Source organism: Neofelis nebulosa, chromosome 9, assembly GCF_028018385.1.
Source record: "Neofelis nebulosa isolate mNeoNeb1 chromosome 9, mNeoNeb1.pri, whole genome shotgun sequence".
In the NCBI taxonomy this organism is placed as follows: domain Eukaryota; kingdom Metazoa; phylum Chordata; class Mammalia; order Carnivora; family Felidae; genus Neofelis; species Neofelis nebulosa.
In genome coordinates, this window is record NC_080790.1 from 135,938,610 (window position 1) to 135,951,622 (window position 13,013).

The 13,013-nt window shown below is 57.1% G+C and overlaps 1 protein-coding gene and 1 long non-coding RNA gene across 5 annotated transcripts in view; one reads left to right on the top strand and one right to left on the bottom strand.

Moving 5' to 3' along the window:
- Nucleotides 1-5,032, bottom strand: part of BMP7 (bone morphogenetic protein 7) — a 167,344-nt gene extending 162,312 nt beyond the window's left edge. For 2 of the 3 annotated variants that reach the window (XM_058686045.1, XM_058686044.1), the window contains exon 1: nucleotides 4,118-5,028. In XM_058686045.1, coding sequence (XP_058542028.1) covers nucleotides 4,118-4,535 — 418 coding nt within the window. In that variant the 5' untranslated portion in view covers nucleotides 4,536-5,028. Of the gene's footprint in view, nucleotides 1-4,117 lie in introns of all 3 variants that reach the window. The other variant, XM_058686046.1, reaches the window with a different exon arrangement.
- A 1,386-nt stretch (nucleotides 5,033-6,418) lies between these two features.
- LOC131485984 (uncharacterized) lies at nucleotides 6,419-12,732 on the top strand. Of its 2 annotated transcripts, XR_009249118.1 has the most exons (4): nucleotides 6,419-7,584; nucleotides 7,767-7,851; nucleotides 11,310-11,433; nucleotides 11,972-12,732. It is a non-coding gene; the product is annotated as an uncharacterized LOC131485984 (long non-coding RNA). The 2 variants fall into 2 exon arrangements; XR_009249117.1 differs by having other exon boundaries at nucleotides 6,419-7,851.
- The last annotated feature ends 281 nt before the right edge of the window (nucleotides 12,733-13,013 follow it).

Genomic DNA, 13,013 nt, shown 5'->3' on the forward strand with positions numbered 1-13,013 from the left:
TGGGGGTGGGAGAAGATCTGTGATTTAAGAAGCAGGAAAAGGAGGTTTAAGGGGAGCGATTTCGCGAGGGTTCCGAAGCACACAGCTGTTGGTGCAGCCCTAGAGTGAGGACACCCTGCAGCAAACAAGAAAAGAAAGCTAGAAAGAAGGGGGAAAGCCTGTGTGACATCTATATTAACCTCCAGCTGCTCACCAGTGAGGGCCTGCGCTCCAAGTGCTGGAATGTGGATCCGCCCCTTCCAAATTTTAACACAAGCCAGGTTACAGCTGCAAATGCCTCCAGCCCATGCTCCCTTCTCGAAGCACTCCCTGAAGGAAATTTTTAAACTGTAACAGAATCTTTTTCTAATGGTCTACAGTGGTAGGGCCTGTTCTTAAGGGGCAAGAGGAGAGATCTTAATGCCAAACACTTGTCAACAAAAAGGACAGCCAGATGGCATAAAGCAAAAAACTGCACAGCCTTCTTTCTCCCCGCTTTGGCTGCGTTAACAAAAGCCACTTTGAGATGTGGAGTCCAATAATGACCGGTTTCCAGCCTTTTCTTTTTTTAATTCAGCTCCGAAGATTCAACAAATTTGCTTCCTTCATAACCTGGGCCGGAGACGAACACCCATCATACACCCCTAGTGCCAGCCGGCTTCTTTTGAAGATTCCAAAAGGGGCCACTGGATTTCCCCAAAGGCAAAAAGAAAAAAAAAAAAAAATGGTAGGGGGCTCTGGCTGGATTCGGTCTGCAGAGCTCACATTGCCTGGGGACAACTTCAGAGAAGGTAGCCTGTTTTGAATTCAAAAACTTAAGTTCTACACAGAGGAATCAGGGGCTTGTTAATCCAAACCAGTTTACAAATCTCGCCATTGAACCGAAGGGGCCCAGGCTGAGATGTGAGTCTCCCTTGCAGCTCAGCTAGCGTTACACGGGGGGGGGGGGGGGGGGGGGGGGGGGGGGGGTTCATCAGACAGGCTGGTCTTTGTCATAAGGTGGGGTCTGAAGTCCTCAATCTCAGCACCTGGTTTTGTTGTACATTCTCTCCCAGCTCCTTCTCAGCCTGGCAAAAAGCTAGAATTCCAAGGAGAACAACTTAGACGAACAAAACCGGGTTTGGCTGCAGACACAAGAGTAATGCACTGGGTCTGCAAAAGCCTTCAGAATCCAGGCAGAGGTCTCCCCGGCATGCAGGGCAGCAGCGGTGTGGAGTGGAGGGAGGAGAGGGTGGTGGAGATCGCCAGCTTCTCCACCCACAGCCCCCCAACGTCACCCCAGGTCCCCCGCATGATACCCACTAATGGTCTGATAGGGACAAATGACATTTTCTTCTGCTTGGATAAAGTGAGACTAAACGCACCTTTAGAAAACTTGGTATGTTACAGATCAATTACGCTTTGCAACCCCAGGAAAAACCATGTGCTCCCTCTGCAAACTTAGCTTCCAGATTAGTCTCCTACAGACTCCCCTCCACCCCCCCCACCCCCCCCACCCCCCGCCACCCCCAAGCCCCTCCCAAGGAGAAATTCTGGAGCCTGGACAGAATGGAAGGGACGGGCGGTTTACTCCTGTGCTGTTGCTCAGCACAAATTAAAGGCCAACCTTAGGGGCGCCTGGGTGGCGCAGTCGGTTGGGCGTCCGACTTCAGCCAGGTCACGATCTCGCGGTCCGTGGGTTCGAGCCCCGCGTCAGGCTCTGGGCTGATGGCTCGGAGCCTGGAGCCTGTTTCCGATTCTGTGTCTCCCTCTCTCTCTGCCCCTCCCCCGTTCATGCTCTGTCTCTCTCTGTCCCAAAAATAAATAAATGTTGAAAAAAAAAAAATTTTAAAAAAAAAAATAAATAAAAATAAAGGCCAACCTTAAAGCATCTACAGGAGGAGTCTTGCCAAACTGCAGCCCAGGTCTTCACCCAACTAATTACCTCGAGTTTTAGGGACGGCGAGAGAAAGAAAACAAGGTCAGTGCACTCTGTTAAAAGCCACTCCGCCATCTAATTTGGAGTGATGTTCCAGAAAGCAAGACTTGAGAAAGTCAGGACTGTCCCACAAAGCCCAAAGCCAGCCTGACTGATTAAGAGGCTCAGACAAGCCGGTCTTTGTCCTTTCAAGATGAAAGAAATGGGGCTAACGGGTTGAAAGGTGTGTGTTCAGCCAGAGGAGGTGAACCACCCAGCTGTGGCCTTCCCAAACAAGTCCCAGCTCGCTCCCACCACCAAGGGAGAGCAAACAGCCCTGCCCCAAGGTTCCCAGAGGCGCTCAGTCAGCAGCCTAGTCCTTCTCTGGGGTGGGGGGAGCCCTGACCACCGAGGCTCATCCATATAAACAGGGTGCTTTTCCGCACTGGGTTTGCAAAGCCTTCCACACAAGCCAGGGTTTACATATACCTTTCTAATGACCCCAGCCTAGCTCTGAGGGCCACCCCTGGGACCTGCTGCGTTCAGTGAGAGTCACGGGGACCCAAGAGAGCATTAGATACCATAAATCCCTCACCAGAGAAAGGGCCTTGGCTAACCCCCAGCTTCAGGATGGTTACAGAGCCCCGCTTTTATAAATATATTTGGAATTTTTCTTTAGGTTCTGGTGTAGGTCATAAATACAGATTGTAAAAAAAAAAAAAAAAAAAAAAAAAGGCACACAGACAAAAGTGCAGACAATGAGAACTCAGACCCCAGCTCCCCCCACTCCCTAAGCCCCAGCTGCAGTGCTACCCCCCCCCCCCCGTAAAATGTATTTCACGTTCATGGTATCTTCTTCCAGGGGGAACGGATGATATACAAGCACATACTAACCTCACTGATCTGCACCTTGCTTTTTTCCACCTCATACATCTTGGAGATTGTTCTAAATCAGGACATATGGAGCTGCCTCCTTCTAACAGGCTGCTTAGTATAATTTAAACTTTCTTGAAGTTATTTTGGCATCTAAACCTCCCACCCTTTTCTAGCTGAGAGTCGCTGCACTATTTGATTTCTCGCTATTATTAGGACAGACAATGGCGACCCGGGAACTCAGGGAACCTTATCCGGTGCTGGAAGCATGAGGGTTGATCCCCGCTTCCCCGCGCCCCCTTCCCTGCCCCGCGCCCCCAGCGGGGGGCTTCGGTATCATCTCCCTGTTGACACGGCGCCCGTGGGCGTGAGTTTGTTGTCCCGGCTCAGTTCGCGTTTTCGCAGCAAGTTACACACGTAGAATGAAATCGGCTCAGGAAACAGCGCTATCGGGGCGTGTTATCTCGGGAAACCAAATATTTGATCATCAGTCCTACAGCGCGCTGCCGGGGGTGAGTTTGAGAGGAGCCCCCGCGCCCCCGCCGCAGCGCCAGCCTCCCGTCCCCCGGGCCATCGCGGCTCCAGGCGAGAGCTAGGTCCCCCGGGACCGCCCCCGGCGGCGTCCGCTCGGAGATCCCGCGCCACTCAATCGCCAAAACCCGCGGTTTGCGCGCCACACGTGATAAACGCCGAAAATGGATTCTGCCCGCCCGGGACCTATCATTAAACATTTAAAATAGAAAGCTCGCGACGGCACCGTTTCTTCCCCAGCTCCCGCCAGGACAGCTGGGAGGCAAGGGGGCGCCCGGCCGCCAGGAGGGCGCCCGGAGACACTGGCGGCGCGCCGCACGCCAAGGCGGGCGCACCGCGAGGGGACAGGTAGGGCTTCACGGGGCGGGGAAGGGGGTGCGACGCCTGCGATGCCAGGTCCAGGCAGGGCTGAGAGGGGCCCCGAAAAGGCGGGAAGGCAGCTTCGCCCAACAGGGCCCTTTAAATCCAGGTAGCAGGGGCCGCGCGGGCCCGGCACAGCTCACATGACCCAGCCCCGCGCTTTGAACTGAGCCGCGGCGGGCCCGGCGCCTCCCGCCCCCCAGAGGTGCGGCCGGCCGACTTCACCCGGAGGGGGCTTCAAACCAACCCCTTCCTCCGCCAAACTCCCACGGGCCGAAGGAGCCCGGCTCGCCCTACCTGGGGCGCGCGCTGCTTGGGGTCCACGGGGGCTCGGACCCTGCGCCAGGCACTGCGGTTTTGCAAACCGCCCGGAGTGTAAAGATGGGCGGGCTGCGTGCAAAAAGGGACCCCCCCCCTCTCCGTCCCAAAGAGCCTCCTGACCTAGAGGCTCACCCCCTCCCTCCTGCCCGCACTCACCGAGGTTGACGAAGCTCATGACCATGTCGGCGTCGGTGAGGAAGCGGCTATCTTGCAGGCTGGCCAGAGGGGGGCCCTGGGTACTGAAGACGGCCTTGTAGGGGTAGGAGAAGCCCTGGCCGTCGGGCCCGCCGCCCTCCTCCACCGCCATGGCGTTGTACAGGTCCAGCATGAACATGGGCGCCGAGTTGTGCTTGCCCTGGAGGTGGGGGCGCGGGCGATGGGGCAAGCCCAAGATAGAGAGGATCTCGCGCTGCATCTCCCGCCGCTCCTGGCTGCGGAGGCGCCGGTGGATGAAGCTCGAGTGCACCTCGTTGTCCAGGCTGAAGTCGGCCAGGGCGGAGCGCAGCAGGAACAGGGGCGCCCAGAGCGCCACGAAGCTGTGGGGCGCCGCGGCGCGCAGCGAGCGCACGTGCATCGCGCCGGCTCTACGCGCGACCCGGGCTCCGGGCACCCGGCACCGGGGCCCGCGCCGCCCCAGGTGGCGGAGGGGGGCAGGCGGCCGTCCACGCCGCTCGGTCACTTGCTGCAGACGGGTCCCGCTGCGCCCGCGCCGGACATGGCCCCTCCCCGGCCGGCTGCGCTCTGCCCGGACCCCCGCCCCCTGCTCGGCGCCGGCCCCGGGGTCCCTCGCCCCGCACTCGCCCGGGCTCACCGCGGGGCTCGGAAACCGGCTGGAGCGAGCGAGCGAGCGAGCGAGCGAGCGAGGAGGCGGGCGCGGGTGGGAGGAGCAGCCGGCAAACCTAGGAGCCGGCAGAGCGAGCGCCGGGGAGGCAGCGAGGCGGCGGGCGAGCGAGCGCTCCTTCCTCCCGCTCCGCTCGCGCTCTCGCCCTCGGGCGGCGGCGACCCACTCTCTTCCGAACTGCGGCGCGGAGAGCAGGGGCCCCGAGTCGCTCTCCCAGCGGTGCGCGCCCTTGATCGCACGAGAGGCCGCCTCGGGAGCTCCAGACTGGTACGCGCTGGGGCCTGGGAGGAGGAGGAGGAGGACGGGCTTCCAAGGGCCCCTCCCGCGCCCGCGGCCTCCCACCTGCCCTCGGCCCCGCCCTCCCCCCAGCTGCGCCCAATGGGTTCATTCATTCCTTCTAGTGCGCTCTACAAATATTTACCGAGTGCCCACGGGGTGCCCAGCGCCGGGCCGGAGGCAGCGGGGATGCGGAGGGAGGAATCCGAGCCGGCCCTGCCCTCTGGGGACGCGGAGTCCGGCCAGGGAGGAGGCCTGAGCGGGACCGGTGGGATTCTTCTCGGGCTGAGGGGGAAGAAGCGGGGGAGGGCGGGGGGGGGGGAGGGTGCGGAGGCCGCGCAGCAATCCGAGAAGGCTTCCCGGAGGAGGTGACCCCGAGTCCCTCCCTCCCCTCTGCTCCACCGGCCCCCCTCCCCCCATTTACTCCAGCCACGCTGACCCCTGTGCGCCTCCCAGCGCTTAGCGCCAGCCTTCGCTCTTGCCACCCCCTCCGCCCGGAATTCTCTCCCTTCCCACCCTCTGTGCCTAGCTCCGATAGCCAACCCTCCACCTCCGGGTGCCACTCGGGTGCCACTTCCTCCCGGACCAGGAGAGGTAAGGTCACTTCTTGTGTTTTCTTGAACTCCCCCTCACCGCCTGGATTCCTGTTTTGAGTTATTCGTGCTGCCTTTATTGTCTCGTGCCCCCCCCCCCACCGCGTCACACACCGGAAACGGAGTCCCCCACCCCGGAGACCCAGGCCTGGCTTCTCTGAGCCTCCTCTGTACCCGCTGCGCCTTGGACCCGGGTCCTGGTAGCCACTGTGGCCGCACAATCATTATCTGCTGAAGGTTTGAAATTGTGTGAGCTGCAGAACTCGCCCCGCCTACTCCCCTCTGGGCCCCCCCCCGCCCCCCCTTCCCGTTTACTTCCTAGCACTCCGGAGCCTGGGACTGAATACCCTGGCCCCTACCCCACCCCACGTCCGCCCTTCCCCATCAGCCCCTGGCTTGGCATTGTCTGGGGATCCACCTTGCACCCAGTTCCCCTCTGTGGCTCTGTGCCTGAGACCTCCTTTCTTCCCTCCTGGCCTTCCCTCACCCCGCAAACATCCTGAGCTCCTCGGGGCCCAGCGCTATTGGGCAGGGACACGGACGCCTTGGATGATGCTTGAAGAACCTAAGTGAATTACTGCCCTTCAGAACCTTGATGTCTTCATCCGTAAAAACGGGAGCAAAATACTCCCCCGGAGTGCGAGTGAGGCCGTGGGTACAAGTTCAACCTTGCCTCCCTCCCCTCCTAGGACTGCCCCAAAGAGGCAAATCCAGAAGCTAGGAGTTCCCAGATGGTGGGTTAGAGTTTGGGAGGAAGGTAAAGTATTGAGTTTGGGAGACAAGAGCCCCGGCTGGTGGGGGGTGGGGGGGACAGTCTGGCTAAGCCTCACCTGGGGACAGGAGAAAGCTCTGGGGTCGGTCAAGATAAACCTGGCCTTCTAGAGTTTTCCGGAGCAGAGATGGTTCTGCCATGCAGTCCTTTGGGGGCTTTTAGACAAGATCGCAGCCGGAGAAGAGAGGCCGGAGGCCAGGCAAGGAGAAGAGATCCACAAGGCTTACAGGTCAGAGCCATTCATGTTTCTTAGGCCCCTGGCTTCCAGGTGGAACAGGTCCTGAGGCCCCTCTGCCCACCTGTCAGTCAAGGCCCTTTGAAAGCCCCCTCCACCTGCCCTTTATCCATTAACTCCTTCCTTCAACAAAGGTTTGTGAAGCACTTCCTCCGTGTCAGGCAGGGTGAGCTTCCTGGGCGGGCAACCGTGGGGACGCCCAGGCCCCAAAGCTCAAAAGGGCCTCACGCTTGGCTTAATGTTCTGCTGCTTCTGTGTTGCAATTCTTCCTAATCTATGAACAAAGGGCCCCTGTTTTCATTTTGCACTGGGCCCTGCAACTTACGCGCCCGTCCCAGTGCCGAGCACAGTGCTGGGCTGGAGGGCACCGCAGAGAGCGAGCCCGCACGGCGGCCTCCATCGCAAAGCTGGCTTTCAGCCCAGAGGAGACGAAGCGGGAACCTTCAACGGGATTAGAGGTCCGGAGGGGTGGCAGTGCTGTCCCTTGATTCTCTCGGAGAAGGATGTGGTGCATTCGGCCGGGGCCAGGCAGCACAGGGAACACAGGAGGGTCAGGGAGCAGAGACCCGAACGGGCATCGTGGTGGGTAGGAAGCAAACACAGGGGCCTGCGGAGGCAGTCAGAGGAGTGCTGGCGGGCCTCCCGAGTCCACGGTGAGGGGCGCGCCCTAGGTCATCTCGTGATAAGCCACGGGGCTAAGTCAACAGGATGAGGCAGTGGGAAGGAGATCTCCTGGACCAGATGCCGTTGACCTGCGTCCTGGAAGGAGGAGGGAGAGCCAGCTTCGCCAGGGAAAGGCATCCTAGGCAGAGCGACCAGCAGGTGCACAGGCTGTGCAGAACAAGGAACAGACGCGAGGCTTTGTTGCCCCTGAGCTCACTTCCGTCACCAGCTGAGATGAAGGAGGTTACTTTCTTCCCGAGTCCTCTGCTGCAGCCCTGTCTGCTTTTTAATCCACTCTTAAGTTTTTCAGGGGGATTTTGACCAGCGAGGGAGGCAGGGGGTGGGGGCAGCCGGTGCTGGTGCTGCCGATTTACATATGAAAACAACTGATTGGTCAGCATCTGCCCTGCTCCCCCCAACCCCAGGAAGGCCCTGAAGCCAGGATTATGGTTCACCCCTCTGCACATCCCACCGGGAGCCCAGTGGAGCCTGGCCCACAGCAGGTGCTCAGTAAGTGCCCATTGGATGAATAGCAAAATGAGCAGAGCCAATACCTGAAAAGCACAGTTCACTGAGGGCTGACCATGCGGGCACCAGGGCGAGGTGTCTCCCAGACCCCTCACCCCGAGACCCTTCCGTCTTTTCTCATGCAAGGCGAAGAGAAAACATGCTCTCCATATCCAAGATCTGGGCAAAGATAAGGTTCCCTCCGAATTCCCACAACCTGATTCAGCTTTATCTTTCCTGCCATCCACGCTGGGGGAGGGGGTGTGTTCTTTATTTTCCCTGCTTCCTCCCCCACAGGAGTCCCCAGCACTGCACCCAGCCCTCAGCGAACGCTTGCTGGACGAATGAATGAATGGATGAATGAATGCCAACACACAGGCGAGAAATATCAGGCCGGGAATGTATGGGATGCTAGTTTGAGAGCTGAGGACACCATCGGAATCTTGGAGATTGTTTAGAGAAAGGCGGGGAGAGGGGAGCTAGCAGCCTGGCCCTGGGAGCCTGTCTGTCTGGTTTCACACCCCAGCCCTGCCACTTGCCCTTGTGTCTCAGAGATTTAAGCGCTCTGTGCCTCAGTTTCCCTGTCTGTATAATGGGAGGCTACTAGCGCCCATTTCCTAGGGTCACTTTTCTCCTACGGTTCCCAGGAGGATTTGGAAGCTAATGCAATTCACGTAAAGTGCTTTGCAAGGTGACTGGGGCACAGAGAAAGCATTTGATAAGTGTCTGTTAGGATCTGGATGAAAAGGAAAATATGTTAACAGGAAAGCCTTCTAAGTTAAAAATAACAACAGGGGCGCCTGGGTGGCTCAGTCGGTTAAGCGTCCGGCTTCAGCTCAGGTCGTGATCTCACCATCTGTGAGTTCGAGCCCCACGTGGGGCTCTGTGCTGATGGCTCAGAGCCTGGAGCCTGCTTCCCATTCTGTGTCTCCCTCTTTCTCTGCTCCTCCCCTGCTCATGCTCTGTCTCTCTCTGTCTCAAAAATAAATAAAAACATTTTAAAAATTAAAAAAAAAACACAATCCTGGGGCGCCTGGGTGGCTCAGTCGGTTAAGAGACCGACTTCGGCTTGGGTCATGGTCTCGTGGTTCATGGGTTTGAGCCCCGCATCACACTCTGCTGATGCTCAGAGCCTGGAGCCTGCTTTGGATTCTGGGTCTCCCTCTCTCTCTCTGCCCCTCCCCTGCTCACGCTCTGTCTCTCTCTCTCTCTCTCTCTCTCTCTCTCAAACATAAACATTAAGGGGCGCCTGGGTGGCGCAGTCGGTTAAGCGTCCGATTTCAGCCAGGTCACGATCTCGCGGTCCGTGAGTTCGAGCCCCACGTCGGGCTCTGGGCTGATGGCTCGGAGCCTGGAGCCCGTTTCCGATTCTGTGTCTCCCTCTCTCTCTGCCCCTCCCCCGTTCATGCTCTGTCTCTCTCTGTCCCAAAAATAAATAAAAAACGTTGAAAAAAAAAATTAAAAAAAAAAACAAAAAAACATAAACATTAAAAAAATTCAACAACAACAACACAATTCTTCATGAGGGTCTGGTTTTGGCCAAGCAGAGAAAAATCCATTTCTCCCGATTATGAGAGATCGAGAGGTGGGGTGAGGGGTGAGAGCAGAGCAGGATCACAGTAGTAGAGAAGAAAGGGCAAGGCTTGCATTCTGACCCCCCTCGTTGTCCCCCGGCGCCCCTCCTGTGCCATCCAGGGCCCAGGAACTTCCCGGGGGCCTATCTGGTTTCCCAGCAGCCAGTGCCCCAGCCCCCACCCCGGTTGTGGTTCCCTGAGCTGGGCACCCAGCGCAGGACTCCCCAGCCGGCCGTAACCGGATCTGCCCTCTCTGCTCCACACCTGGGGCCTGCTTCGCCTGGCTGAAAGACAGCCTGGAAACGTGAGGGGTATCGCTGTGTCTGGCCAGCCCAGCCGAGAGTCCACACCCGGCTCTCAGCGCTGGGGCAAGTTTTCATTTCATACATCATCGCTCACATCTTGCCGGAGCGATTTTGACCAAGTCAGCATGTGTCTCGAAGGCAATAAAAAAAAAGTCATCCTGCTGACGCTCAGATTCAGCGGGAGGTAGGGACCCCAGCAGAACCCTTGTACCACCTGTCCCGGCAGAAGTTCAGCGGGCCTGGGGGCTCCCCGGGGGCACCCTCCCCCCAGCCTGGCCAGTCTAGCGAGCTGTTCCCTCTGTCTCCCCACCTGGCCATGGCATGATGACCTGGACGGACGTCAGACGCCCGCCGGGAATAGGGAGCCGAGAGCCTCCTCGTGCACAGGTTTTCACATCCTTGTGTGCAGATCCTTGCGTGCATGCGTGTGTGTGTCCACTTGCCCCAGAGAGGAAATTATTTTAGCACTCCTGTAATGAAATGTGGCTTTCCATGCAGACCTTTCATTGCGCTGGAGATAGAGACTCAAGCTCACTTTCCCTGGGGCTTTGCACAAATTTTTCAACAGAGGAGTAAGACACGAAACAGCTCCTATCGGTCTTCAGTGCATGTGGCAGTAGCCACAGTTGCAGATGGAAAACACACACACACACACACACACACACACACACACACACACTCGCTCCAGGGAAAGCTGATGCTCCCAGATAGATTTATTTATCAGGGTCTCCCAAAGAGCCAGGAGAAAGCTTCGGTTTTGTTTCTTACTGGCACGACTGTTGTTTTCTTCCTCAGTTGAAGGAACCGGTTTTGAGCATTTACAATCCTTGGTTGAGCGGCAGAAGAAGCCCTTTCCTCCTTCCCAGACGTGAGCGGCTGGCAAGCTCGAAGCGAGGCACCTGCTACACCGTTCGCTGCCTAAGCCCACGTCCCCCTCCCCCAGGCGCGGGTCTGTTCTTCTCGGACCACAGAGAAGCAGACCGGGATTCTGAGAGTGTCACGCTACTCATTCGGGAGGAGACCATCATCCAAAGCCGCATCTGTCTGCACAGCCCGGGCTTTGAAGCACCTGGTGGTTTAATGGCCTGGGAGCAGATCATTTCTCCCCCTCGCTTGATCCGAAAGCAAACCTTCTCCATCCTGACTGTGCTGTCGAATTTCCCAAATCCGCCCCCCCCCCCAGCTGTCAAAATGCGCATACCCACACCCCTGGTCCCCGTGGGCCCTGTGATTCTGCACCTTTACTCGGTTCCCAGGGGGTGCTGATGTCACCGGGTGTGCGGACTCTATGTTTCCGAAGTTAGAATTCACTTTCCTCCTCTTCCACTAAAGGAGACCACACACGAGACAAACACAACAGAAGGAAGGGACCCGGGGCCCAGATCTAACAGGGAGGGCTGGGGAGAGGGCGAGCTGGAAGCCACATTCCTGTGGGGGCGTGGGGGGGGGGGGGTGCCATCCAGGAATTGTGTTCTGACGTTCCCACAGAATGCTAACTTTCAAGAGAAGCGGAAACCCTGCTTTTATGTGACGGCTCTCAGTGTGTATGGGCAGCTAATTCAATTTGTTTTTCAACTGTTAGACCAAAGAAAACCCATCTACCAGCCAGATGCTGGACTCCAGTTTGCCACTGTCCCTGTATAGGTCTCTGCTGGGTTCGGAGGGTGTATGCAGCCTCCCCACTCCCCACACCAAAGGACCCCAAGGTCTGTGCATTTCAAAGCAGTGCCCCCCCCCCACCAGCTCAGAAAATTCCCCCACAAACATCAAAATCCAGAATTCTTTCTCCAGGACCCTAAGCCTTCACTGCCATTGCCTCCAAGGGTCTCCCTCCTCCCCTCTGCGTCTGAGTCCTCCCTTGTGTTCAGGGAATCTCCCATCTTGGGAAGCAGCTTCCCCCCCCCCGCCCCCCCAGATGAGAGATGCCCTGGACCAGCCTGCTTTGCAACCAGAGCATGTGACCAGGTCCCAGCCAGTCAGATGCTGCTAGCCTGGGCCTGGGCCATTCTGCAGAACCATCTGGGGCCATGTTCCCAATTGCAGAGACCCCCAGCCTGGTTCTCTGGCCTTCCTGGAACTTCTGTGAGCCCCACAAGGTCCTCCGGTGAACTCCTTTCCTGTACCAGTCAGCCCCAGATGGTTTCTGTTGCCTACAGCTACAAGCCTGCGGGGTACAGCATCAGGGAGCTGGAAGGGGCCACGGGAACCATGTCCGTCTAGAGTTTACAGGCCTCTTTTCTTCAGCAGCTGGAACTTTTGATCAAGGACGCTTTTCACATATGCTCGACACAGAAAACAGAAACAGAGCTTCTCCGGTTAAACAGAGCAAGAAAGGCGGCTGTAATTGCTGCGATTAACAAAGAAGAATGTAGAATGCCCAGTTAAATGTGAATTTCGGACAAATAATGAACGATTTTTTTTTTAATTTTTTATTTATTTTTGGGAGAGAAACAGTGCGCGCGAGCGAGTGGGGGAGGGGCAGAGGGAGAGGGAGACACAGAATCCTGAAGCAGGCTCCAGGCTCCGAGCTGTCGGCACAGAGCCCGACGCGGGGCTCGAACCCACGAACCGCGAGACCGTGACCTGAGCCGGAGTCGGATGCCACCCAGGCGCCCCAATAATGAATGGCTTTCAGTCTAAGTACGTCCCATGCTTTATTTGAGACGTACTGAGACTAAACGTTTATTTCTTTGTTTATTGAAAAAGATCGTTTGATCGTTTAAGCCACCGTGTAGTGAGTTTCAGTCGGTTGCAACCCACATCCTGCCAATGTGTGTATCATGTCCTTCATCTTGAAGAGAGAGAAATCGAGACCCACAGAAAAAGTGTGGGGCCCAAAGTCTCCCAGTGAGTCAGGACAGAGCTGGCATTCAAATCTGGGGTTCTGGCTCCCAGGGTCCTGGGAACCCTTCAGTGTCCCATATTGTACATGTCTCCATGTCTGTTTCTTCTTCCTTCTCTGGCCTCCCTCGCTGTGTTCCTGCCCAGCATTTGTTATATATAAAAAAAATACTCTTCCTTCTGCTTTAATGTTACCTTTATTGCCTCCCTCTTAATCAACCCTCACTCTAAATAGGTTAGTCCTGACTCACGTAAAAACATAGTTCGGGAAGATGAACAGATACGAGCTCAGGTTACCTATGATGCAAAGAATAATGAGGGTCAGTACTGACGACACAAACTATGTGCCGGGCGCATCGCGGATTATCTTGAATCTTCCAACAGCCCGAAATTAGATGTTCTGTCTCCCGTTTTGCAGATGAAGATATCAAAGGCCCAGAAGTCA